This window comes from Fomitopsis serialis (genome assembly GCF_022376445.1).
Source record: "Fomitopsis serialis strain Sig1Antser10 chromosome Unknown B0H18scaffold_22, whole genome shotgun sequence".
NCBI classification, from domain to species: Eukaryota; Fungi; Basidiomycota; class Agaricomycetes; order Polyporales; family Fomitopsidaceae; genus Fomitopsis; species Fomitopsis serialis.
The window spans coordinates 97472-119888 of NW_025954982.1; the positions used below are offsets into that span (position 1 = coordinate 97472).

Genomic DNA, 22417 nt, shown 5'->3' on the forward strand with positions numbered 1-22417 from the left:
CCTTTGAAGCAGACGCGCGATAAGGATCCCACGCGAGGCCCTTTCCATATGGCTTGAGAAGGGGATTTGAAGCCCTATAGCCTACAGGTGTCCTGACTCCTACTCGGCTCTGCTCGGGCGATGTCATCCGTCATATCGTCGCAAAGCTTGATATTCCCGAGGAAGGTCTCGTAATTCCCCCGAGACGCGCGCCACGTCTCTGGACTACTTATAGCGTTCGTGAGCATTGTGGTGCACGTCGCCGACCGCAGCGTCCCCATCGACATGTTCTCGGCACTCCTGCAAGTGATAACTGCTCTCGCTGTACTGACAGCTCCCCATGTCGAGGCGAGGCGAACGTTCACCAAGGCGGATTTATGGGCAAGACAGGAGGAAGCGGTGAAGAGGCTCGGCCCATACCGTCGCGCGGAGTCGAGCAGCGGAGGACCAGGGACGGTGAAGAACATCACATTCACGAACCCCCGTGCATCTGGTGAGCAAATAAATGTCGTGTGCCCGGGATTAAGCTGACTGTAGACCAGAGTTCTACGTCGATGGCGCAACCATCCCGCTTGTCGATTGGGACGTCGGTCCTAGCTGGGCGGGTCTGTTGCCCATCAGCAACAAAACGGATGAAAGCAGACAGGTGCGCGTCTATGAGCTATGCGATTCGGGCGCTCGCACACGATGGTCGTTCACCCCCGTTGTACAGCTCTTCTTCTGGTTCTTCCCGCCCGGTCCTGAGGGTAGCTCGGACGACTTGATATTCTGGTACTCCTCTCTTTCACTGGTGTCTGAACGAGCTACTCAATTCCCTGAAGGACGAATGGCGGGCCGGGATGCTCCTCCCTCGAAGGTTTGTTGCAAGAGAACGGCGTAAGTAAGCGCTAGCCATGTCGATCATGGGCGTCTTGACTGATCATGCTGGCTCGCGCACATGGCAGCCTCTCAACTGGTCGCCGGGACAGGCTAAGGCGATACCGAACGAGTATAGCTGGACCAACTTATCTAGCATCCTGTACGTCGAGCAGCCTGTCGGCACGGGCTTTTCGCAGGGTACGCCGGATATCGACGTGCGTGTATCGCTTTGAGCGGTGTGATGTGCTAGGCTGAGATGGGTCTGCATGCAGAACGAGGATGAGCTCGCGGAGCAGCTGGTTGGCTTCTTCCAACAATTCTTTGAAGTTTTCTCCGAGCTCAAGGGCAAGAACTTCTACTTGACTGGCGAAAGCGTAAGTGTATCGCTGCATGATCCTGCTAGGTCTCTCATCTTCACGTGTGACAGTATGCGGGAACCTATATCCCTTGTGTGTGAACCCATTGGTCTCCTCATGAGGTCAGGCTCTGACCGTCACAGACATCGCCAATTACATCTACGACAACCCGGACTCGGTTCCCGTCCCTCTCAAGGGCTTTTGGATATCTGATCGTACGTTCAGCGACTATGCTATGTTGATGACTAACTGAGTCCTTGTTAGCCTCGGTTTCGTGGGACGTCGTGCAAGAGGAAATCCCAGCTGTCGCCTTCGTCAACAAGTATCTGAACGTGTTTGCGTTTAAGTGCGTTGATCCCCGCCCGCCGCAGTTGATGTCATCTCACGGTGCGTTGGTTGGGCAGCCAGACATTCATGGCGTACCTCGATCAAACGGCCGCCGCATGCAACTACACCGGGTACATGGAAAAATACGTGACCTACCCGCCTCAGGGCCTTCTGCCTCTTCCAGGGTCAAGCGTCGAGTCCGACGACGGATGCGACGTCTGGGACGCGATCTTTGATGCAGCGCTGTTGGTCAATCCCGCCTTCGACATCTACCGTATCTTCGACACGGTAAGTGGCAATCTCTACCACACTCCATTCCTGCACGAACGAGCAGCTCACGGATGACCGATGAAGTACCCGATCTTGTGGGACGTCCTCGGCTTCCCTGGCTCCTTCCCTCAGACGCAAGTGTCGCCTCTATACTTCAACCGCGACGATGTCAAGGCCGCGATCCACGCCCCTTCATACGTGGACTGGACTGAGTGCTCGGATATCAACGTCTTCCCGAATGGCGACAATAGCCTTCCACCGGCACTGTCGGTGCTTCCAAGCGTCATTGAGAGGAGTGAAAGAGCAGTGATCGTGCACGGACTGGCGGACTTCATTCTGATCGCAGACGGGTGCGTACGGTGGGTCGGAAATAGTGCGCGAAACTGACCTATGCCCTCAGGACGAGGATTGCTATCCAAAAGTGGGTTATCCGTAACATTCCTCTTCCGTTCAGATGAGGCTAACCTCCTTTGTATTTCAGCATGACTTGTAAGTGCATGATATCATGACAGTTGGTCACCATCTAACCGTGTTCCGAAGGGAATGGCCTGCAAGGCTTCCAGACGCCGATCCAAAACGACAGCTTCATCGTGGACGGCATGGGCGCGCTCGGAACCGTCCACTCCGAGCGGGGTCTGACATACTTCGAAGTCGCGCTGTCGGGACACATGTGAGTGCTTCGTGTCCCCTCAGTCCGCCGAGTAGAATAACTCAGCTGCGTGGTCACCATTTAGGGTACCCCAATTCTCGCCCGTCGCTGCTCTCCAGATCATGCAGTATTTGATGGGATTCAGAGACACTCCGTAGCTCCGGCATGCCAATATGACCGCCCCGAGACACTCTTGTGCTGTGTCCATATATGATAAGCGAAGCAGTTTTGTGAGTGAACACGAGAGCAGAGTGCATGATAACCTGGGCTGTATGAGTGTTCACAGCAAGCGTCTCTCATCGCGCTGCAGCGACGACTTCTGTGATGGCCGACGACTCGGACGAGTTGCAGCAAGTTGGCAACGTCAAGTTCCGCCCCTCCTCCGGAGCCCGTGGCCGCCCCGCAACTTGTCTCACCGCATCAGGGCAAGTACCGACATCCCCATCAAAGAGCCGAAGGAAGCGTAGCGCATCATGCGCAGCGAAGCTGATCTCCAGATGCGTCCACTCATGGTCGAACACACGTAAAAGCAAAGCTCTATGCGACCCTCGTGCATTGACCCCCGCCATTCCTTTGCGATCTCACACTCCTTTTCTTCTTACAGTCATCGTTACTTATGTTGTGGCAATCGCTGCCAATCGCTGCGTTAGCAGCCCTCACAGCCTTTTCTATAGGAGTAGATGCCGGTTCGAGGATGCAGAATATATATCATAAGCTACGTCAGCACCGGGAGCAAGTAGCGGAAGACTGGGTGCTGCAATCTCGTTCGGATGTCGCTGGTGGTCCTGGGACAGTGCAGAACATCACTTTCTCGAACCCACAGGCTTCTGGTACGTCTGTGATTGCTTTGGCGGGGAATGCTGCATCATCTCATCGCGCTGTACATAGAGTTCTACGTCGATGGTTCGAGCCTGCCTGAAATCACCTGGGATATCGGGCCAAGTTGGGCCGGTCTGCTACCAATTAGCAACAACACGAACGAAACAAGACAGGTTAGTGTGCTCAGGTATATGCGTCGCTACATATGTGAAAGCATTCAATTTCAGTTATTCTTCTGGTATTTCCCTCCAGGCCCTCAAGGTAGTCTAGATGACTTGATTCTCTGGTGCGTTCCGAAGTGCTACGAGTCAACGCTTTTGGTCAGATGTTGTCTTGCGTAGGATAAACGGGGGGCCTGGATGTTCGTCCATGCAGGGCTTGCTGCAAGAAGTCGGTGTAGGTGGACTGAATAGCTGTAGTGATAGAGTTCCAGCTAGTCAGTTGACACGACTTGTACAGCCGATCTCGTGGGAAATAGGTCGGGCGATACCACATTCCAACGAGCACAGCTGGACGAATCTATCGAGTATCTTGTTCATTGATCAGCCGGTCGGTACCGGCTTCTCTCAGGGTACTCCAGATATAGAGGTGACAGCTTCGCATCGCCGTTTGCGACAGGAACACTGACGCGCATTGCTTGTAGAACGAGGACCAGTTGGCCGAGCAGCTTGTTGGCTTCCTCCAACAGTTCCTGGAGGTCTTCTCCGAGCTCAAAGGAAACAACTTCTACACGACGGGAGAGAGCGTGAGCACGATGACTGTGATCTGTTAGAGCATCTAACTCATTTTGCGCGCCGCAGTACGCTGGGATGTACGTTCCTTGTGAGCAGAGTTCACATGTTTCCTAAATCGCCGCTTTACGATTTCTGTGCGACAGACATTACCAATTACATCTATGAGAACCCCGACGCCCTCGACCTCAACATGACAGGCTTCTGGATATCAGACCGTGCGCGCCCTCTCCTTTACCCAGTATGTCACTGACAGTGCTGCCTACAGCGGTCATTTCTTGGAACGTTGTCCAAGCTGATATCCCTGCGATGGACTTTGTGCACAAGTATCAGAATGTCTTCGCCTTCAACCAGTCATATATGAGCCAGCTCGACGCGAAGGCCGCAGCATGCAATTATTCCGGCTACATGGAGCAGTACGTTACCTATCCTCCGACGGGACTGCTCCCGTTGCCAGGAGGAAGCATATACCCCGTCGAAGGATGTGATATATGGGAGACAATCTTCTCTGCGGCACTGAAGGTCAACCCGGCTTTCAATGTCTACCGCATTTTTGACACGGTAAAGCACACGACGTACAGCCTCAGACGGCTGAGCTGAACGTTTCTTCCCTAGTGGCCCGTGCCATTCGACATACTTGGTTTCCCGGGCTCGTTCTTCGAGATACAAACAACACCTTACTTCGCAAGGGACGACGTCAGGCGGCCATTAACGCGCCAATGGACGTCAACTGGACTGTATGCAGTACCGAGGCAGTTTTTGCCGGCGACGGTGATACCAGTCTTCCGTCTGCGTTCACCGTGCTGCCCAACATCATCCAGAAGAGCGAGCGCTCCGTTATTGTGCAAGGACTTGCGGATTACCTTCTTATGGCCGACGGAGCGAGGATTGCGATTCAGAAGTACGTGCTACTCACCTGAGGACCCATGATAACACTGACATTGTCCACATCGCAGTATGACATGTAAGCTCGATCGTTCATTTCTACTGTGCGTCAAGAAGTGACCAGTGCATCATCTCAGGGGACGGACTGCAAGGCTTCCAAACATCCATCACGAACGACAGCTTCGTCGTCGAGGGCGTCGGCGCACTCGGCAACGCGCACTACGAGCGCGGTCTGGCCTACGTCGAAGTTGCGTTGAGTGGGCATATGGTGCCCGAGTTCTCGCCCGTGGTACGTGCTTCATTTTGCTGCAGATGCGTGGAAGAACTGCTGAGTATGGCCTCACTCAGGCTGCATACCAGATCATGGAGTATCTGATGGGTTTCCGGGCGAATGTATCCGCGGTGTAGGACACCACACCTATATATTAGGAGCGTCCCAGCTCCAAGACTTAGATTATCTGGGCCGCCGTACCGCTGAATGCCGTTAATGTTGAACTTTACCTGATATCCCAGCGTTCGCGGGCGCTGAGTGCAATTCTACAATCTCTCCGAGCCCTTGCTTGCGCTTCGTTTATCCCATACGTTGCCTGACCACCTCTAAGTCGCTTCAGATTCTAGGACTTTGAACGATCTTACAACTTTACGTACCTCAAGGGAGTTGCTCCTCTTTGGACCCATGGATACACTTGATACGCACGGTGATGAGTACAAAGAGCTGCGGACATGAGAGCCTGGTGTACGGAGGTAATGCCAGGAGAGTCACCGCCGCGCTTGGGGCAACGCAATGCGCACCAGCCGAAGACCGTTCCTCCGCCTACTCGACCTACTCGAGTCGCACACGATCACGTTCTGCAATTCGTGCATTCTAAGACACTCATTTTGTCGCGAAACCAACCTCACCACCATGCTACTTACTATACATAGTCCTGAACGAGATATCTACAGCAGCATACATACAAGTCTACTACGACCTCTACAAATCCAGGTAACACAATCTTTTGCCCTCCTCGAGGCCTACGCACCGGCACACTTGAGTCTATGCCATATGTCACACATCCCAAGAACCCGCTACCTCCACCTATTCCTCTTCCTCCTCCCAAACCACCTCCGCCCCCGGGCCCTCCACCCTCAACGCGACCCTCACCTGCTTCCTCCGGTCCCTCCATCCAGAGTACATCGCGAGCCCTAGCGCAACAAAACACGCCGCAATCGTGACCTTCAAACTATCCCTGTAGCACGCACGGCCCTCCAAGCACTGCGTGGCGCCCGGCAGGCCTGCGCGGCGCGCGAGGTCGAGGATGCCTCGCGGGCTCGGTGAAGAGGAGGCTGCGGAGGACGACTCTGGCGCGTGCGGTGCGTGGGCGTCGAGGTTGCGCCCGAAGGCGAGGGAGAAGATGTTAGAGCCGAGCATGGGCGCGAGCGAGACGAAGCCCCAGTTCTCCGAGAAGTGTGCTGACAGGCGATCCCACCGGCATCAGCACAACCACACGTAGTTCACTATGCACGCGAGCACTTACGCAGCCCGAACCACTCGATGCAGATCGTCGGGAACAACCCGAACATGCACCCGTACGCCAGCCCGAGGAGAGCGCTCGCCCTCCACAGGTTCTCGACCGTCGAGACGTAGTAGCACGTCACCTGCGAGACGATGAAGATCGCTGCGACGACGGTGATGCAGAACGAGCGGGGGCGCTGGAGGTAGTTGCGTACAAAGTCTGCGACCATGCCTGCGCAGAGGATGCTGTGTTAGCAGGGCGTGAACCGATAGGGATGGGGCATACCGACGAAGAACCGGCCGGCGCAGTTCGTGACGCTGACGATGGACACTTGCGTCGCTTGCCATTGCCCCGCTTTGGACTCGTCATAGTCAGGGTTACCCGTCGCAAATAGCGCCTGAGATATCGAGCCGACGTTGTTGATGTCTGTACAACCCCCGTCAGACATCGCCATGTCGATGCCCCGCGAAAGCAAACCTACACATCAGCCCAGTACCCGCCACTAATCACCGATTAGCTCAGCCTTTCAGTCACGATAAACACCTGAACACTCACGCAGCGCAGTGATGCTGAACATCACCCAAAAGTCGATATCCAGGAATAAACCCTTCCCATGCACATTCGGCGGCTCTAAGCCCACCACCGGCGTCGCATAGCTCCTCGCGCTTCCCCTCCGCCCAGAGAACGCGCTCCTGCTCCGCGAGCGCCCCTGGCTCCGCGTCGGGCTCAGTGCCACGCTCTCCGTGTTCGCAGGCACAAAATAGTCCGACGCGACCGCGCCGTGTGAGGTATACCCCGGGATCAGCTCGTCGGCCTCCTCCGCGGCGTCCCCGTCTTCAGTCTCGTCGTGGTAGTGGTGGTACGACGAGAGCAGATGCGTGCGGCTCGTATCATCCCTGAACAGCGCAGGCGACGCGATCGCCACGGACGGCGCCGGCCGGGGCGCGTGCGCGTGGGCAGAGGAGGGCTCGAAAGCCTCTTCTTCGATGCCCGCAGTGGCGTGCGGAAGGGGGATCGCCCGGACGACGAGGAAGCCGAGGACCATGGGGAGCGCCGTGCCCACGGCGAGGATGAGCAGGAAGTCGGAGGTGTTGCCCGGGAACGCGACGTGTGCAATCGTGGAGAATAGGAACGCGGAGAGACCGAAGCCAGAGATTACGACGCCATTCATCGAACCGCGCTGCACGACGATACAAGCATGGTCAGCTAGGGTCCCAGAGGAAGGGAGGATAGCTTGCCATCCGGTCAGGCCAGCTCTTCGCGGTCGAATTCATAGCGCCCGCCAAGCCGCCATTCCCGCCGATTCCAGTGAGGAAGCTGAACGCAGCGAGGAGGCATATACTCAGCGTGCTCAGTGTGCTCGACCCATCTGGCAATCCTCGGTCGTAGTAGTGGCGAATACCAAGGTAGCCGACGAGGAGCGCGAAGAAACCCATGATGAAGAGCCCTCGCGGGCCGCGTGTGTCGACTATTCGTCCCCAGAGGGGTGCGGAGCCATACACACCAACTGGCGGTAAGATGCGTGTCAGCTTAAGGATATTGAGCACGTAACAAGTACTGACTATTGCCTGATAATCCTATGACATTGAGCTGTGTGTGGGTCAACCCGAGTCGCGAGCCTAGTTGAGGGGCATAGGCTGAAAGGGACCATGGTGTCAGACTAGCTGCATGTATACACGACGTATGCATGCACGACGCGGACGCCGTTGCATCGTGAGGCGAAAACTACGAAACGAGACTCACCAGAGAAGACCTGAACCAATCAGTTAGCCACCACTCCCGCATCCGCCATACATCGCTAACGACGGACGCACATAGTTGGTACCAGACGCAAGTGCGACTAGTATACACGTCGTGAAGCTTGCTAGTCGCGTCGCACTGAAGAGGCCTGGAGGCGGTGCGTGCCCGTGCGCGTGGTGTGCGGTAGTATGCATAGCGTTTCGCAGTAGCTCGTCAGGACAAGCTTAGAGGGCAAAGTAAGCGGCAGACATGCGGCGACGAGGAGGAAGAGGAGGAGGAGGAGGAGGAAGTCGCGGACGACAGAGTGAGATAGGACGGTGGCATGTTCACTGCAACGGCGCGTCCCAGCCGCGGGCGGCGGTGGCAATCATAGCGCGGAAGGAGCGCGCTTCATCCCGTCCTCCCCTCATTGGCTGCAGCCCCTCCGCGATATACGGTCACGCGATCGATCCACCCGCCTCGAGTATGATCGTTCTCTACTTTTGTCATTAGCGGCAGCCTACTACAGCGCGCGGCGTTGCGCGGGTCTCTTCAGTACAGCACTCCAGCATGCGTATTCTGGGGCTACGGAATGCAGGGTCATCAAGCTTCACGACACGAGGGATATTGGACCTGGCGACCTCGAGTGAGATTGAGCTCGAAAGTACTAAGCCGCGCACACTCCGGTCCAGATGAGGATTGCGATATAATCCTCACAGACCTCGAGGGTACGTAATTTTCCACAGCGACGACGCGCGTATTTACTGACACTTTATGCCCTGGTACGCACACGACAGCACCACCTTCACGCTCAACGAGCCAACTCGTTCATAAACAGAGCAAACTTGAGGCTCGCGACAGCGATACAACATCACACACGGGCCACAAGCTTACCAAGGAGCGCGACTTCGCAAGCGTAACAGAGAACGCTACGTCTCGATCGGAGGGGCACCGAAGTACAAGGACAATGCGCCCAATGATACCTCTACGCTCCATTACTGGACAGTACAGCTTAGAGCATTGTCTAATCACTTTCGATAGTCATTATATCCCTCAACACGATTGACATGTCTCTGTGCGGCACATTCACCCCCAGGGGGTTATTACGTATTACTTCGATGCAGTGATGTCTGTCCGGAATGACCAGAAGGTTGCACAAGAATCGCGGTGTCTCTTGAAGATAACACTGGTAGAACACTGCCAGTGCGGACATGGGCCGCCGGTGTCGCTGCATTGCGTCCATCGAACGCCTGTGCGCTCTAAACATGCTGGAGAGATGATCATAGCAAGATCATAGTCGAGTGACAGATGTTCTATGAGTACTAGTTCCACGATGGTACTTACCGGGGTCCGGAATGTTCGTGAAGATGAAAGTCGCTGCTTGTATTGGTTCTGGGGGTGCACATCAGTTAACTTAGAACTGTCCCTTGCAGTCAGCGACAGATGTCAGTGCATTGAAACGCCGAATGATTTTATTAGCCTTCGTGTGAATGACTCGGAGATGATGTCTATCCAACCCTCATATCAATGATATTATATCTTTTCTGACCTCGCTCTGTCCATCTGGCATCTTTAGACAGGCCCATCCGAGGCCCATCTACATATGTAAATTCTCGTTCCCAGGCATCCAAGTGTGTGCGGCGGCGCACAGCAGTTGTCTCATCGAAGGTTCACCCGGACAGCGACCCGGTAGGAGGTAAGTAAAGACTGTACGACCAACTTGTAAGCCATCCATCTTACGAGGATTGCTCTCAGGCTGTCCATGCTGCTCAGGATCTACCGCGATCGCACGGCTCTGCGTGTACTATGGCTGACCGGGTCTGGGGATGTTGCGAAGCAATTGTGCCGCTGTGCGGCGAGGGCATCCGACGAGCTCCACTGTCGGGCTCCAGCCGCTATTCTCCGTCGCCGACCATACAAGAGCGGTTATGGACATGCCGCCAGTCTTCCTTAGACTAAGACAGGACCTCGACAGAGAGGAAGGGCGTCCTCAAGGAACATGCCACTGAGTCCGGAGTGCTCGGGCGGTAGCAAACGAAGTCACAACCCGAACGTTGCGTGCCTTGAGTGCGATGGATCCAGGTCCATTCCGGACATATTTGTTCAATTCGAGATGACATGGTAAGCTGTTTGTATGGTTCAATCTGTCACAACTGCTTCACCTCTCGGTCCGCCGTTCTGATGGTGACACGGTGACAGATAAGACTCGGAGTCATCACCGCATTCGAATGTGACTTGAACAACGAAGCTCATAGTGACTGCGCCGAAGATCCGGCTACTCTACATCTCAGGCTGGATGGCAGGCTAGTAAGCTTCCTTGTTGTGAGTCCTGAGAAACCCGCGAAACTTCAACAGTGTCGAGTGTGATCGCCGTTTTGCTTATAATGCGCGCACTGAATACAGGTCTAGTCGTCCTTCCCGTGTTCAGACTTGTCGAGTGCAATGACCTCTTTCATCGATCTCAACCCTACTATGGGGGTAATGTTCATTGCGATTGTGCTCAGTTCTATGTATGTCACGGTCGTCCCATCCTCACAGTCATCTGAACACCTCATAATCACTGTTTATTTCCCTAGTTTCTATGGAGTAACACTAATGCAAACCATCTACTACGTAAGTGGTCCTTTTGATAGAATATGTATACTCACTTAGTACAATCCAACAGTATGCTACCTATCCGCGCGACAACATCTTCTTCAAGCTTCTGGTATGAGGCCTTTAACAGAGAAATTGCGGCAGAGCTGATGCGCGTTCCAAGGTTCTCACGCTGTGGTCAGCCATACCGACTTGGATTATCTGCTATTGTCTGCATACAATATACTGAAAGCATCTTAGGGTGTTGGATTCTGCATCAACTGCTATGATGTGCTATGCGGCGTACACGTACCTGATCACTGACTTCATGGACGTACTCGCACTTTTGCACATCAACAAGTGCGTCCGATACACCCTTTCTATGAGATATCACGAAGGCTAATATATGATCTCCTTAGAGTTCTCGGGGTATGCCTCTGCTCAGTGCTGATGCCAGTGTTCTCCTTACTAAATTCTGATGTATCCTCTTCAGTCGGAACCAATAGTAGCTGTGAGTACTGTGTCACGATTAAGAATGGCAAGCCGTGTACTGAACTATGCACGTCAACAGAGCATTGTAGCTGTCATCGTTCATGGGTACGTCGATTTGAGACCCATTTGTTCAAAAGGAAACCGAGATATAACGACACCGAAAGGTTCCTGGCTTATCGAATCTGGACATGTACGCCCTGCCTTCAGCGTTTGGGTACACAACTCACTACTACCCCATCAGTGAACAAACGCTTTGCTCCGCTATCTGTTGTCATTGTATGTTGTCCCTCTCCTACTGTTACACTGGACAGCTTGGCTCATCAAACAAGACTGTCCTTTCTGTTGCCGGTTTAGGTGAGTAGGATTGGGAATATTACTTACAAGTCTTAACCCCGATACCATAGCACTCGGTTGTTGTGAGTCTCCTCGCTTTGATTGTTCGCGACAGTTACATGAATGACCTATATTAGATGCCACTGTGCGACAGTAAGTCATGGGATCCAGAAAAGGTCAGTTACTCTACTCAGCTTTTGGAACAGAATCAGGAGTACCTCGTTTGCTATACTAGAAGAAGCCAGTTTCAATGTGTGTTTGCCTTTCCCATATGTCGACCACGATGGTCACACCCGGCGCTTCAGTGGATCGACAGTGTAATAATCAGCCTGACTGTAACGGCCGACGTCATGATATCTACCACTATAAGCTATCAGCTATACCGAAGTCGAACAGGCATTCCCAGGTGCAGTACGAGCTCGCAATGCTTTATGGGCTGGTGGAACTCACTGCACAGGCGAACAGCACCGAAAGGATGATTAATGCGTTGACACTTTGCTACATCATTACCACTGGTATCATACCCGCGTATGCAGCACCATATCCATTCATGAAACCCACTGACGAAGTGATATCACGGAAAGCGTCTTGAACGGCGCGGAACTTATCGCAGTGAGTCTACTCCTTTAGTTGACTGTAACATCTCTTGACACAATACTTGCGACACGTAGTATGAGGTAGCACCTACATGCCTCGCTTTTCTAGTGTTCGAAATGCTCATCACCAAAGGTGTGTTGAGCACCAATTTTATGCTTGCAGTACAGCTCACTTGTACCTACGCATCGCTGACTAGCTTACGTCAATACTTGTATGGTCACGTTGAGTACCATATTATATATCTTCATGTCACGATAGCTAATACTCGAACATGACAGCCTCAATTTACGACAGAGTATCCACGGGAAAAGCCTTCCTGACGCTCTACTAAGTATCCACCGGGCTGGAGAATTGCCAGCACTCGTGTTGCATGCTAGAGACCCTCCGCCATCGTCGGCTGACGACACGGATGACATGATCATGTCCGCGATCAAGGTGAATCAAACCGATGAATGTGTAAAGCGATATCTCATTCATGAATTTTCAGTCAAAATCCACTATCCTTACATGTGAACAATGTGGCTCGGTGGTTTGACGACTCATCAGAACAACTGGTGCGTGAGGTGACAGTCGCTTGGTGACCCTCAATGCACTAACTTGATCAAACTCCAATAGTACCTCCCGCCGGTGATTAGCCTTCATGTTTCACCGTGGACTGAGTGCACAAAGTAGCAATGCTTGGCGCATGTTGAGATGTAGTTCGTCTGTATGCAGGGACATGTAGATACCTTCAGACAACCTTCAGAGGCTGAATAAACCTCGTCACAATCACTCAGTGCCTCCCATTCAGTGCCTCGGCAGCCCGGTTCTCGTTGATCATATCAGCACACTTCTGCGCCACGGCAACAACAGGCGCAGCAAGATGGGTGCTGAGGATATGGGGGAAGACGCTGGCATCGGCAACACGCAGACCTTGCACTCCGTGAACGCAGAGACGGTCGTCGACGACACCCCCGGGGCGCGGTCCATCATATTCGGGGGCCATCCGGCAGGTCGACGAATAATTATACGTCGTTTCGCAAACCTGTCGGACAAACTCGTCCACCTCTTCGTCGGAGTCACCTGCAGGAATCCTGAAGTCAGTGATGGGATATCCGCGTGCCGCCATCTTCTCCTTCAGCTGCATAGGGAACCGGACGCTTTTGCGCATGACCTCCCTGTCGTGGTCCGTCGACAGATAGTTGGGATCGATGACCGGGTCTTCCTTGGGGTCGCTCGAGAAGAGGCGCACCGTTCCCAGGGACGTCGGTCGGAGGTTGACTGCTAGGAAGCCCAATCCTCCGTCGCGCGTGGATTTTGAGGCATCGCTGGTATAGGAGACATCGCTCTTCCCGCGTCGGCGGTCGATCTGCGCGGGTTGTCTCTCGGAAACAGACGCAGACATGTCGCGCGCCACGATCTATACCAGTCAGCACGTGCCGCTTCAGATGCTCTGTTCACTCACAGCCATAACTTCGACGTCTGGAACGTTCTCCGGGAGCGAGGCATCTCTGTCTTCCTCGGAGTTGACCACGGCGTTGTACTTGCCATCGAACAAGCGTGACTGCATGAAGATCGACACGTCGAGGACGTTTCCGAGCATCATCCCCACGCCGAAGAAAATGTACATGAGCAGCTGAATGATGGTGATCCACGGCTGTAGTTTCAGCTTGATGATGGAGTCCCGCAGAGGAACGCGATATTGAGGCGCGGCACCCAAATGATCTTGCTGCAGGCCAGAACATCAGTCAGTACGAAAAGCGGGGAGATTACGTACAATCGCAAGCTCACCAGATGCGAGCCTACTCCAGGCAGGTCCTTGAGTATGGGAATGCCGTGTCGAGCTAAGTGATCTGCAGGGCCAACACCACTGGCTCCAACATCACCAAGCAAGCTCATAGCAACACGCGCAACACTGACCTGAGCATGAGGATCTGAGGAGAGGAGAGAGCGCCCGCACACAAGATGACTTCTCTCCGCACTCCTATGTACCGCGACGGGAATTTCTCGCCGAGGGACTGGAGAAACACTCCTCCCGCCTTCAACACTCCGGACGACGTTTCGTGGATATCGATCTTGAGGACAAGGGTGCGGACACAGATGTGCAACCGACGTCGGCGTTCTTTGACCAATTGCGCGGGCAGAAATGCGGAGAACGCGGAGCTTCGACGACCCCAGCGATCGAGGGAGTAGTGCATCTTGGCACAGCCGAAAGACGAATGTAGCGGCGAATTGAGATCGTCTACGTAGGGAATGCCCATAGCCGTCGCTCCTTCGATAATGCTTAAGACAAGTATCAGTACGCATGTGTGTGGCGGCTCAACGTGCTGCTCACTACGGCGTGTTCTTCCAGAAGTAGGGCTGGAAAGAACGGTTTTGCCATTCGCCTGAATATTCGGGTGAGAATTCTACGTCCATGAATGTCGCGAACACAGTACCTGCAACACCATGAAAGTCCGAAGCCTTGCTGGGATCCTGATCAAGGTCGGTCTCTGACTTAACGAAATACGGCTGCATCTCATCGTAGCCCCATCACTTCCGGCCCGCTTGGCTCCACGAATTGTACTCGCCGGGGAGGCCACGGGTGTATAGCATTGCATTGATCTTCGACGAGCCTCCCAGCGAGCAACCTGCAGCCATCTGAAAGACGCGATCGTTAACGTGCGCCTGGGGCGTAGATTCCCAGAGGCGCGAGCGTGACCCGTCAGACGCAAAGTGAGAAGACAAGAGGGGTACGCGAGAGATAAAGCCGTCTTTGACATCGCCGCGTTCGACTACGAGCACCGACACGGACTCGTCCTCGCTGAGACGGTTTGCGAGCACGCATGCAGCAGTTCCCCCTCCTGCAATGTGGGCGGATGAGAGGAAGACAATAAGAGGTGAATCGTAGAAGCTCACCAACAATGATGTAGTCGTAAGTGCCGGCGAGGTCCCGGGGTCGCGTAGTCGGATACGTCGTGAAAAGCCCCATGTTGACGTCTACAAGTAACGAGGGGCCTCTGTGAGATACATGGGCAAGGTATAAAGCGGCAAAAAGGGAATACAGGTACTTACAGTGTGCCGCGGCCAACTCGGGGGTAACATGGCTGTGAAACGTGTGGAAAGCACGGGCGGTGGTTGCGAAGCAGGCCTCAGACGCCGTTGACTATTTAAGGTCGAAGTCCATATGTTATGCTGTTTCTCGCCTTGGTACCTATCTACGACAGAGTAAGACGAGACATCGTGGTGCTCCTCCAGCCTAGTCGTTGATCCACAAGCATAGAATCGCCTTCTTCAAACCAGTTAAATTTTGGACTGGGCCAGCCTCAGCCTGAGGATTGAGGGTCGACCAACTTGAAGGTCGATTTGAAGAGTCGTCTCTGGCATTGCCGCAGGGTTTCGGTAGCATAGTATGCTGCTTCTCCACACAATAGTGTTGCCACACGCTCTACATGGCTCGTGTAATGTAGTTGGGAAAGCATCGATGTCGGTCTGTCGCGGTCGTGCCAGCGCAGGAGGAGGAGAAAAGTGACTTCTCCTCGACGCCTTCGAGTCGGGCGGTGACCTAGATGATGCCAGAATCAGCAGCCAGATCGCGCTCCCGATTGCACATCGGGATCACGTACTGCCCAATCATAGCCCTCGCAGGCAGCGGCATCCGACTTGTCCGAGTCCGGGTCGACGTGTAGTAAGTACGGTTGTTTCAAGTTCTGTGACACCTTCGCATTTGGTGCGGAAATATCTTCTGACAGGTGTGCCTAGCAAGCTGACATCCGCAGGTGTATTTCAGAGATGATGATGTGCCGATACCACAGCGCGATCGAACTCTAGTTGTACACTTCAAGTGGGTACGGTACCACAAGTGACAGAACTGTCCGACGTTTCGGAGCGACCTCTATGTCGTTTTGTCCATGGTTGACTGGCGTGCGCATCATAGATGCCTCATTATTGATGGATATGTAACAGAAAACCCTATGCGAAAGACTCAGACTGGTACGTCTGGCTTATTAGTACGACGTCGGACGATATGCGTGATCACCGTGCCGCGGCAGAGCAGATTGGCGACGTAGATGTTTCGCAGTAAGCATAGGGGCCCCCTACAGCCTGCTACGTCATAGTTCACGATTGAACTGATAGTTCGCAGAACTCAGCCTTCCGATATAGGTGAGTATATAGGTGGTCCTGCCCGCTCCTAACGTCTGCGCGGTTCTACCAGCCGTGCTTCGAGAAAGGGTCCAGAGTATGGTCGCGCGATGTGTCAAATGAACAAAGTTCAACTGCATAGGTCGTCGGAACAGCCATGTCTTCTCTGTTTCACCCACACCGTGACGCCGTCGTCGCCCGGCGGCCTAGCGACTCTATTTCGAACACGCTAACGCTGACTAGCCATCAAGTCAAGAACACATAATCACCGCAACATGATACCACCGTATCCCGTCTAGTATGGCGCCGCGCGATGCTTTCCGGCAGTTGTTTAGCCGTATACAGGGCATTGGTACGGGGGACCGCTCCAGGTACTGTGCACTAAGCTCCAGAGGCTTCCTGGCGTCACCCGCGTGGATACTACGAGTTGTATAAAGATACAGTGAGAGTGCTCATGAACGCACTGTTTCTCATTTCCTACAGCATAGAGCCGGCTTGCTGACAAGATGTCTCTCCTGCTTGCAACTTACGCGTCTATTGCTTGTGGCCTGTTGTATCTCGTCCGTGTGTTCTCCGATCGTCATCGTTGTGTAGGCCATCCCCCCTTTCCGAGGATGACCCTGTTTATTCACTGCTCTCTTCCAGATGTCCGACATTCCCACCGTTGGCGGGCCCTCACTCCCGATCTTCTCTTACATCGGCGCCATACGATCCCTCGTAGATGCAGCCAACATCATACAAGACGGCTACGCAAAGGTGCACGGCCTGTTTAAGCCACTCAATTCTGGAACAGCTGACCAATGATAAGCATCAGTACAAAAATCACTGCTTCAAGTACGCAGAACTTGGCTACTGGTGTGTTCTCGTCACATCCCCAGCAGCCGTAGAGGAGCTTGCGCGGGCTCCAGAAGATGTCGTGTCGTTCTCTGCCGCCGCAATTGACGTGAGTTCAGTTGTCTCAGACGATCCATATAGCGAGGGGAAACATCGACATTTCGAAAAAATTAATACTGATTAGGCCTGGCAATGGACAGCTGGTGCAGATTCCATACACCCTAGGCCCGAACATCGCGCGAGATCCCTATCACATCCGAGTCCTCCGTACACGACTCATGCGTAACGTTCCACGGATAATTGACGATCTACGGGACGAGATTGTGTGTACTTTCAATGACAAGATACGAATTGCGGATTCTGGTAACTCGAATGGTGAGTCTTGACTATCTCGTTGTGCTGCATCTCAAGTCATTTTATCGTGTTCGTAGAATGGGTTAGTATAGGCCTGAAGGATGTAGCTTTCCAGAGCGTATGTCGGGCTGCCAACCGCATATTTGTCGGTCTACCAGTGTGTATGTACTCTCAACTTGGTCCCGGATCTCACGGTCTCCATCCGACTGAAGTGACATGATGTCTGCTCACGTAGGCAGAGATCCCGACTACATAGCGGTCAACGAAGGATTTACGATGGATGTTGTCGTTGGGAGCACTCTCATCAAGTTATTCCCTTCATTTTTAAAGCCGTACGTCTTTAGTCCTGCTGCACGTCATTGAAGTTGACACTCAAACTCAATATGCAGATTTGTTGCAAAATTCTGCACGAATATCCCCAGGAGTGTTGATCGTGTTGTCCACCACTTGGAACCGATAATAAAGGAGCGCTTACTGCGTGCAGCCATGGATGTGAAACCACACTATGCAGACGACGAGGAAGACAACCCGGTCAGTGTCTCTCTCGCAGATGCCTATGCGACTGTGCTGAATTTCTCCCGGATGCTTCTGCAAGAGTGATCTGCTGCAATGGCTCATCGAAGGTGCACAGGAGAGCACTGAGCGAACTGTCTCTGCACTCGCTTTGCGAGTGCTAGTCGTCAATTTCGCTGCACTCCATACGACGTCTACTGTGCGTCTATTGGATCCGTTTGGAATCCGACTGTTGTCGGCTCCGTCTGATCCAGATTCTTGTGTAGGTACTCACCCATAGCTTATCCTACCTGGCGGCCTACCCGGAACACGCGGCATCTCTCCGGGACGAAGTCGATCGGGTTGTCCAAGCCGACGGCTGGAGCAAGGCCGCGGTTGGAAACATGTGCCTCGTCGACAGCTTCCTTAAGGAAGTGGGGCGCGTCACTGGCTTGGGTGCAAGTAAGTAAGCTCTGTTCTCGTAATCTCTGAATTTTTGACTCATGACCGGGCAATAGTATCTATCAACCGCAAAACAGTACAGGATTATACGATTTCGGACGGGACGTTCATACCAAAAGGCACCTTCCTAGCTGCCGCGGCTCGTCCTATCCACTTTGATGGCGAACACTATGCAAATCCCGATGTGTTTGACCCCTGGCGCTTCGTAAATGGGGGAGGGAAAGACCACATGATCAAGACAAGCGACCATTACCTGCTGTGGGGGCATGGTCGACATGCGTGGTACGTCTCTCAGCAGAGTGGCTATGGTTGATGAATACTCAGGGCGGGTTATATGCTAGTCCTGGTCGCTTCTTCGCTGCGACGATGCTCAAGCTGATACTCGCGCACGTCGTTATGACTTACGACGTCAGAAGCCTGGACGGGGTAGCTGCACACGCTACACCGCCGCCGACGTGGATATCCGCATCAATGATCCCTAATCGCAAGGCAAAGGTGCTCTTCCGCGAGAGACAGCCAAAGCGTTGATTTACAGAGCATGGAAAGACCCGGAGGTGGCATCCCACGCGTCACGATGAGAGCTTGTATATCACGGACACTCAGGCCTCAGGCACAGAGTAAAGTAGTAACATAACAGTCACGAATCTAAGTCTGGGGGGGCATGCAACCCGCAGAACGACGACACAAGCACGGCAGCCTTCGATAGGACCCGAATTGAAGTAGACTCGAAGTTCTGGAGACGGCGTGTAAATGCTCTCATCACGCCAGGGTGTCACTGACTTCTTGTAGTACTGGCTTACTACTGAACGCTATACAAACGAACAGCTTCTACGGTTCATTGGTCGAATAACGGGGCCAGGAGACGTGTGACCTGCTCAGCGACTTGATGTACTAGGAGTCGGCGCCTCCCTGCGCCGCTAGCTTCCGTCCATCGAGTCATGTGTGAACCCATTCCTAGGCGATGACTAGATTCAAGGTCAGCTGGCGGACAGCAAAGCTCAGGGTGCCATCTTAGCAGGGGAAGACTCCCCCGTCGCTATGACCTCAAGATGATCCTACGGAAAGCAGTCTATCACGGTACGGGATAATCAGACACCAGTATTGACATACTAGTCCGTCACACTGGGCACACACAACACCACGAAAGTTGTCGCAGGAGGCATACCTAAGCACCACCCTCGCCCCCAGTGTCCTTCTTCGACAGCACCGCATCATAAATGACCAACTTGTCCGGCATCGGGCCCGCAACCCTCTTCAGCGCGGGCAGCGCGTGAAAGTACGCCAGCAAGATCACGTCGCAGATGTCCTGCCACTGTGGGACGGGCTCGGGACCGCCCGCCTCGTAGACGTCCATGAGGCGGTCATTCATAGAGAAGTACATCATCGCCTCCGCGATGTCTTGGTCCGCAGGCGGCGAGTGCGGCGGGAATGCCTCCTGCATCCACCGGTGCGCGGTGCGCGCGGTAAGCATGAGCGCAGCGCGCCCCCGAGCGATTGGCGACTCAGGCGCGATATCTGTGCCCGAGCGGAACTCCTGCAGTACGCACATATCAGGCATGCATGCGGAAGGTGTCGAAGGGAGTACGTACGTCTTTGTCGACCGTCGAGAGAAAATGCCCGATGATCATGGTGTTCCTCACGACCGCAGCGCAGTAATGGCTCGGGTCGGAGTACAGTCCCGGGACGAGATCCTGGGACTGCGTGCGGGCTAGGCCCTCGAACACGTCAAGCGTCTGCTCTGCCGTCGGGTTCTCCACCATCGGCACGTCGTCAAGCGGCACGGACGAATCTTTCGCTGCGCGAGAGGGGGCGCTGCTACTGAAGGCAGCGCAAGGACGACCGAAGCATGTTCGGGCAGGGTCTGCTGCATACGGTCATCCGGATTGCACGGGGTAGACACGAAAAGTCGCGCACGGTGCACGTGTCTTTCGAGGACCTGAGTGCGGCCAAGAGATGCAAATGCACGAGAGATAGCCCTTGTAGGTCGTGCAAGTGTCGTCCCGGGATGTATCCCAGGTTGCCTGAGCGAGTGTGCACTGGCCTGGACCTGTAAAGCACGAAAAGCGCCTGCGTGGAACTTGAACATGTTGATAGAAAGGCACCAAGATATCCGACAACGTTGCGGCGACAGCAGAGCAGAAGTCGGCGAAGTTCAGTCGTCAATGATGAGAGAGGACAGTTGTCACAGTCTGCTGTTGGTAGTGCTGCAGCTGCGTTCTTCGTTCAGCCGGAGGGAGGAAGCAAGAAACGTCGCGTGTGTGGCGCACCTCCCCACAGTAGCCGGCACCTGCCGGTCCGGTCGCCACAAAGCTACCTGCTTGCCAGCTAAGTCACGGTCTGCAACGGGGGCTACTACGCTCAGTACACTGTTATATGGTTCGAATCTCGAAGCTGCGCCTCAACCGCATCGGATTGCCTATCGGTATCTCTAATATTGTCATCTTGAGCTATGCAGTGTGTCCAATTCAAGATCGCTGAGGGACGAATATAGTGCCCTATTTCAAGTTGGCACGCAACACCACGGTGGTGACTCGTTTACTCGGAGTCGTCCTCGCCCCTCGTCGGTGGTGCGTGGCCGGAACCGAGTGTTGCTATTTGGATGAGATGAACACAACGACGCGACGACAGCGGGACAACATGCCATGAGTAGTCACACTACTGGTGTAGGTCTCCTCGAGCTCTTCTGGACGTCTCGATGCTTCAGTTCGGCCATGGCGAAGTTGTCTGCAAGACTGTACAGCCAAGCATATGTACAAGAAAGGGTGAGTTCTCGTCCGGATTACTACGGTCGATCGGAGACTGATATGTCTGCCTTACTGTGTGGCCTTGCAATTGCACAATTCAATCATAGCCACAAATTTGGACGCGTAGAGTGCAAGCCCGAGTCCTAGGTAGCCTAAGAATGAGTAACTGACATCGTCCAACTGGTGGAAAACCGTACATCGGAAAGAAACACATACTATTGCACGGGACTTCGACAACGCCCTAAGTACGGTGGCCATCGCAGGAAAAGTGAAGCTGTAGCCTTTTGCCAGCTCTAGCTTACTGCATCTCATCGAGGGATAGGTACCCGTGAGAGGGAGTGGGGGAGAGGGTTCGCGACTGGAGGGCGCGGCTCGTGGCAGTACATGGAAAGTTTGGCGAGCCTGTCTGTCCAGGCGTCCGACCCAGGCATTCTGCTGAATCGCATGATTGTTGGCCGCGATTCGCAGGCGGGTATCGAAGCTGAAGCTTCACGACCGTGCCATACATGACTCTGCATGATGACCTCAGAAGCTGGCTCTAAGTAGTATAGCTCGCGAGGCTATTACACAGTCGGTACGGAACAAATAAAAACGAATGAGACGACGTACTGATCTATTAAATCTTATTTGCAGGAAGTAGTAAAGTGTTCCGACGGACATACGGCGGGTCATGCCCGGATGGGCGTGACAAGGGCTCAGCGCCATGGTGAGCACGTTTGTTGAAGTCCTGGCCCGTGAGTCCATCCGAGTCACGTACGCAAAGATGCTATGCCCGCGCGCGAGGGACATCGCATCAGGCGACTTTGTCCTATCACTCATTCGGCACCGACTACAGGATTAGGCTCGAACGACTCGTACTGCCAGCAGAAACTGTAGTACGAGACAGCGCGCTTGCCGTCCTCGAACGGACAAATCAGCACCGTCAATTGAAGGGCCAACAAACGGTTGTATGTGATACCCAAACGGGAGACGGAACAGTACGGCGGAGGCCCCAAAATGTTGTCCAGAAGTTGTCGAAGCAGCGAGGTGCGATCTCACCGTCCCGTCCGAAATGGAAGGCCGGCGTGGTCTGTCAGGTATCTGTCAGGTATGAAGACAGGACAATCAGGAAGGACTCAACGCGACGGGGTCTGTCACAGTGTCATCAGGAATACTGAACACGAGGTTGCTCCATGCGCGAGTCGGGCAGGCTAGTGCGGGCGGGCCTCGCTGACTCGGACTGGAAAAGAGATGGCAGGATAACGGGCGGTACCAGGAGGTACCGCAGTGTCTGTCATGTCTGATGTAGCATGTGTAATGTGGTGCATCACAGCTGTCTGTGTACTCAACATGATACATCAGCTTA

General features: G+C 54.0%; 7 protein-coding genes across 7 annotated transcripts; 4 read left to right on the plus strand and 3 right to left on the minus strand.

Moving 5' to 3' along the window:
- The first annotated feature begins 1 nt into the window (after window position 1).
- On the plus strand, window positions 2-2947 carry B0H18DRAFT_231682 (Alpha/Beta hydrolase protein). Its single transcript, XM_048037221.1, has 15 exons — window positions 2-472; window positions 522-625; window positions 692-750; window positions 801-855; window positions 924-1052; window positions 1110-1211; window positions 1265-1286; window positions 1337-1408; window positions 1458-1539; window positions 1598-1808; window positions 1875-2140; window positions 2191-2211; window positions 2272-2279; window positions 2331-2460; window positions 2525-2947. The coding sequence occupies exons 1-15, from the start codon at window positions 265-267 to the stop codon at window positions 2595-2597; spliced, it is 1542 nt and encodes a 513-aa protein (XP_047895024.1). The 5' UTR covers window positions 2-264; the 3' UTR covers window positions 2598-2947.
- Window positions 2948-3133: 186 nt separating this feature from the next.
- Window positions 3134-5282, plus strand: B0H18DRAFT_1117671 (Alpha/Beta hydrolase protein; the record flags this gene model as incomplete). Its single annotated transcript, XM_048033630.1, has 14 exons — window positions 3134-3269; window positions 3328-3431; window positions 3486-3544; window positions 3600-3654; window positions 3718-3846; window positions 3902-4003; window positions 4059-4080; window positions 4136-4207; window positions 4258-4550; window positions 4605-4685; window positions 4742-4890; window positions 4946-4953; window positions 5012-5163; window positions 5223-5282. 14 exons carry the CDS (start codon window positions 3134-3136, stop codon window positions 5280-5282), a joined length of 1422 nt encoding a protein of 473 aa, XP_047895025.1.
- Window positions 5283-5729: 447 nt separating this feature from the next.
- Window positions 5730-8486, minus strand: B0H18DRAFT_999002 (major facilitator superfamily domain-containing protein). The gene is made up of 9 exons (XM_048045527.1): window positions 8185-8486; window positions 8114-8123; window positions 7933-8007; window positions 7609-7877; window positions 6926-7550; window positions 6852-6872; window positions 6656-6796; window positions 6392-6601; window positions 5730-6326 (listed from the first exon to the last, which is right to left on the minus strand). Exons 1-9 carry the CDS (start codon window positions 8302-8304, stop codon window positions 5953-5955), a joined length of 1845 nt encoding a protein of 614 aa, XP_047895026.1. The 5' UTR covers window positions 8305-8486; the 3' UTR covers window positions 5730-5952.
- Window positions 8487-10865: 2379 nt separating this feature from the next.
- Window positions 10866-12769, plus strand: B0H18DRAFT_231844 (uncharacterized protein). The gene is made up of 18 exons (XM_048037222.1): window positions 10866-11023; window positions 11083-11092; window positions 11157-11174; window positions 11235-11260; window positions 11320-11345; window positions 11397-11431; window positions 11485-11509; window positions 11560-11571; window positions 11626-11641; window positions 11695-11740; window positions 11794-11894; window positions 11954-12016; window positions 12073-12100; window positions 12160-12217; window positions 12282-12306; window positions 12364-12520; window positions 12573-12639; window positions 12701-12769. Exons 1-17 carry the CDS (start codon window positions 10950-10952, stop codon window positions 12618-12620), a joined length of 768 nt encoding a protein of 255 aa, XP_047895027.1. The 5' UTR covers window positions 10866-10949; the 3' UTR covers window positions 12621-12639; window positions 12701-12769.
- On the minus strand, window positions 12442-15035 carry B0H18DRAFT_999010 (GMC oxidoreductase; the record flags this gene model as incomplete). The annotated part of the gene is made up of 9 exons (XM_048045528.1): window positions 12442-12762; window positions 12814-13484; window positions 13530-13793; window positions 13856-13934; window positions 13985-14347; window positions 14400-14451; window positions 14503-14531; window positions 14601-14907; window positions 14963-15035. The coding sequence occupies 8 exons, from the start codon at window positions 15033-15035 to the stop codon at window positions 12858-12860; spliced, it is 1794 nt and encodes a 597-aa protein (XP_047895028.1). The 3' UTR covers window positions 12442-12762; window positions 12814-12857.
- A 1657-nt stretch (window positions 15036-16692) lies between these two features.
- B0H18DRAFT_1094055 (cytochrome P450) lies at window positions 16693-19011 on the plus strand (the record flags this gene model as incomplete). Its single annotated transcript, XM_048032368.1, has 11 exons — window positions 16693-16776; window positions 16832-16942; window positions 17001-17129; window positions 17221-17395; window positions 17452-17535; window positions 17610-17706; window positions 17764-17905; window positions 17970-18086; window positions 18154-18328; window positions 18385-18610; window positions 18670-19011. 11 exons carry the CDS (start codon window positions 16693-16695, stop codon window positions 18854-18856), a joined length of 1527 nt encoding a protein of 508 aa, XP_047895029.1. The 3' UTR covers window positions 18857-19011.
- Window positions 19012-19159: 148 nt separating this feature from the next.
- Window positions 19160-20558, minus strand: B0H18DRAFT_999019 (uncharacterized protein). Its single transcript, XM_048045529.1, has 3 exons — window positions 20243-20558; window positions 19918-20189; window positions 19160-19862 (listed from the first exon to the last, which is right to left on the minus strand). Exons 1-3 carry the CDS (start codon window positions 20412-20414, stop codon window positions 19494-19496), a joined length of 813 nt encoding a protein of 270 aa, XP_047895030.1. The 5' UTR covers window positions 20415-20558; the 3' UTR covers window positions 19160-19493.
- Window positions 20559-22417: the final 1859 nt, after the last annotated feature.

Excerpts from the sequence above, each read along its gene's own strand:
- B0H18DRAFT_231844 (XM_048037222.1), top strand. The coding sequence starts at position 10,950 with ATGATGTGCTATGCGGCGTACACGTACCTGATCACTGACTTCATGGAC. Across the intron at positions 11,895-11,953 it reads AGTCGAACAGGCATTCCCAG|CACCGAAAGGATGATTAATG; the intron begins GTGCAGTACGAG and ends ACAGGCGAACAG. Across the intron at positions 12,101-12,159 it reads ACGGCGCGGAACTTATCGCA|TATGAGGTAGCACCTACATG; the intron begins GTGAGTCTACTC and ends TGCGACACGTAG.
- B0H18DRAFT_999019 (XM_048045529.1), bottom strand. The coding sequence starts at position 20,414 with ATGTTCAAGTTCCACGCAGGCGCTTTTCGTGCTTTACAGGTCCAGGCC. Across the intron at positions 20,190-20,242 it reads CCTCGAAAGACACGTGCACC|ACCCTGCCCGAACATGCTTC; the intron begins GTGCGCGACTTT and ends CGTATGCAGCAG. Across the intron at positions 19,863-19,917 it reads TCTCGACGGTCGACAAAGAC|GAGTTCCGCTCGGGCACAGA; the intron begins GTACGTACTCCC and ends TGCGTACTGCAG.
- B0H18DRAFT_999002 (XM_048045527.1), bottom strand. The coding sequence starts at position 8,304 with ATGCATACTACCGCACACCACGCGCACGGGCACGCACCGCCTCCAGGC. Across the intron at positions 7,551-7,608 it reads AGAGCTGGCCTGACCGGATG|CGCGGTTCGATGAATGGCGT; the intron begins GCAAGCTATCCT and ends ATCGTCGTGCAG. Across the intron at positions 6,797-6,851 it reads GGCGGGTACTGGGCTGATGT|ACATCAACAACGTCGGCTCG; the intron begins GTAGGTTTGCTT and ends GGGGTTGTACAG.
- B0H18DRAFT_231682 (XM_048037221.1), top strand. The coding sequence starts at position 265 with ATGTTCTCGGCACTCCTGCAAGTGATAACTGCTCTCGCTGTACTGACA. Across the intron at positions 751-800 it reads TCGGACGACTTGATATTCTG|GACGAATGGCGGGCCGGGAT; the intron begins GTACTCCTCTCT and ends AATTCCCTGAAG. Across the intron at positions 2,461-2,524 it reads GTCGCGCTGTCGGGACACAT|GGTACCCCAATTCTCGCCCG; the intron begins GTGAGTGCTTCG and ends GTCACCATTTAG.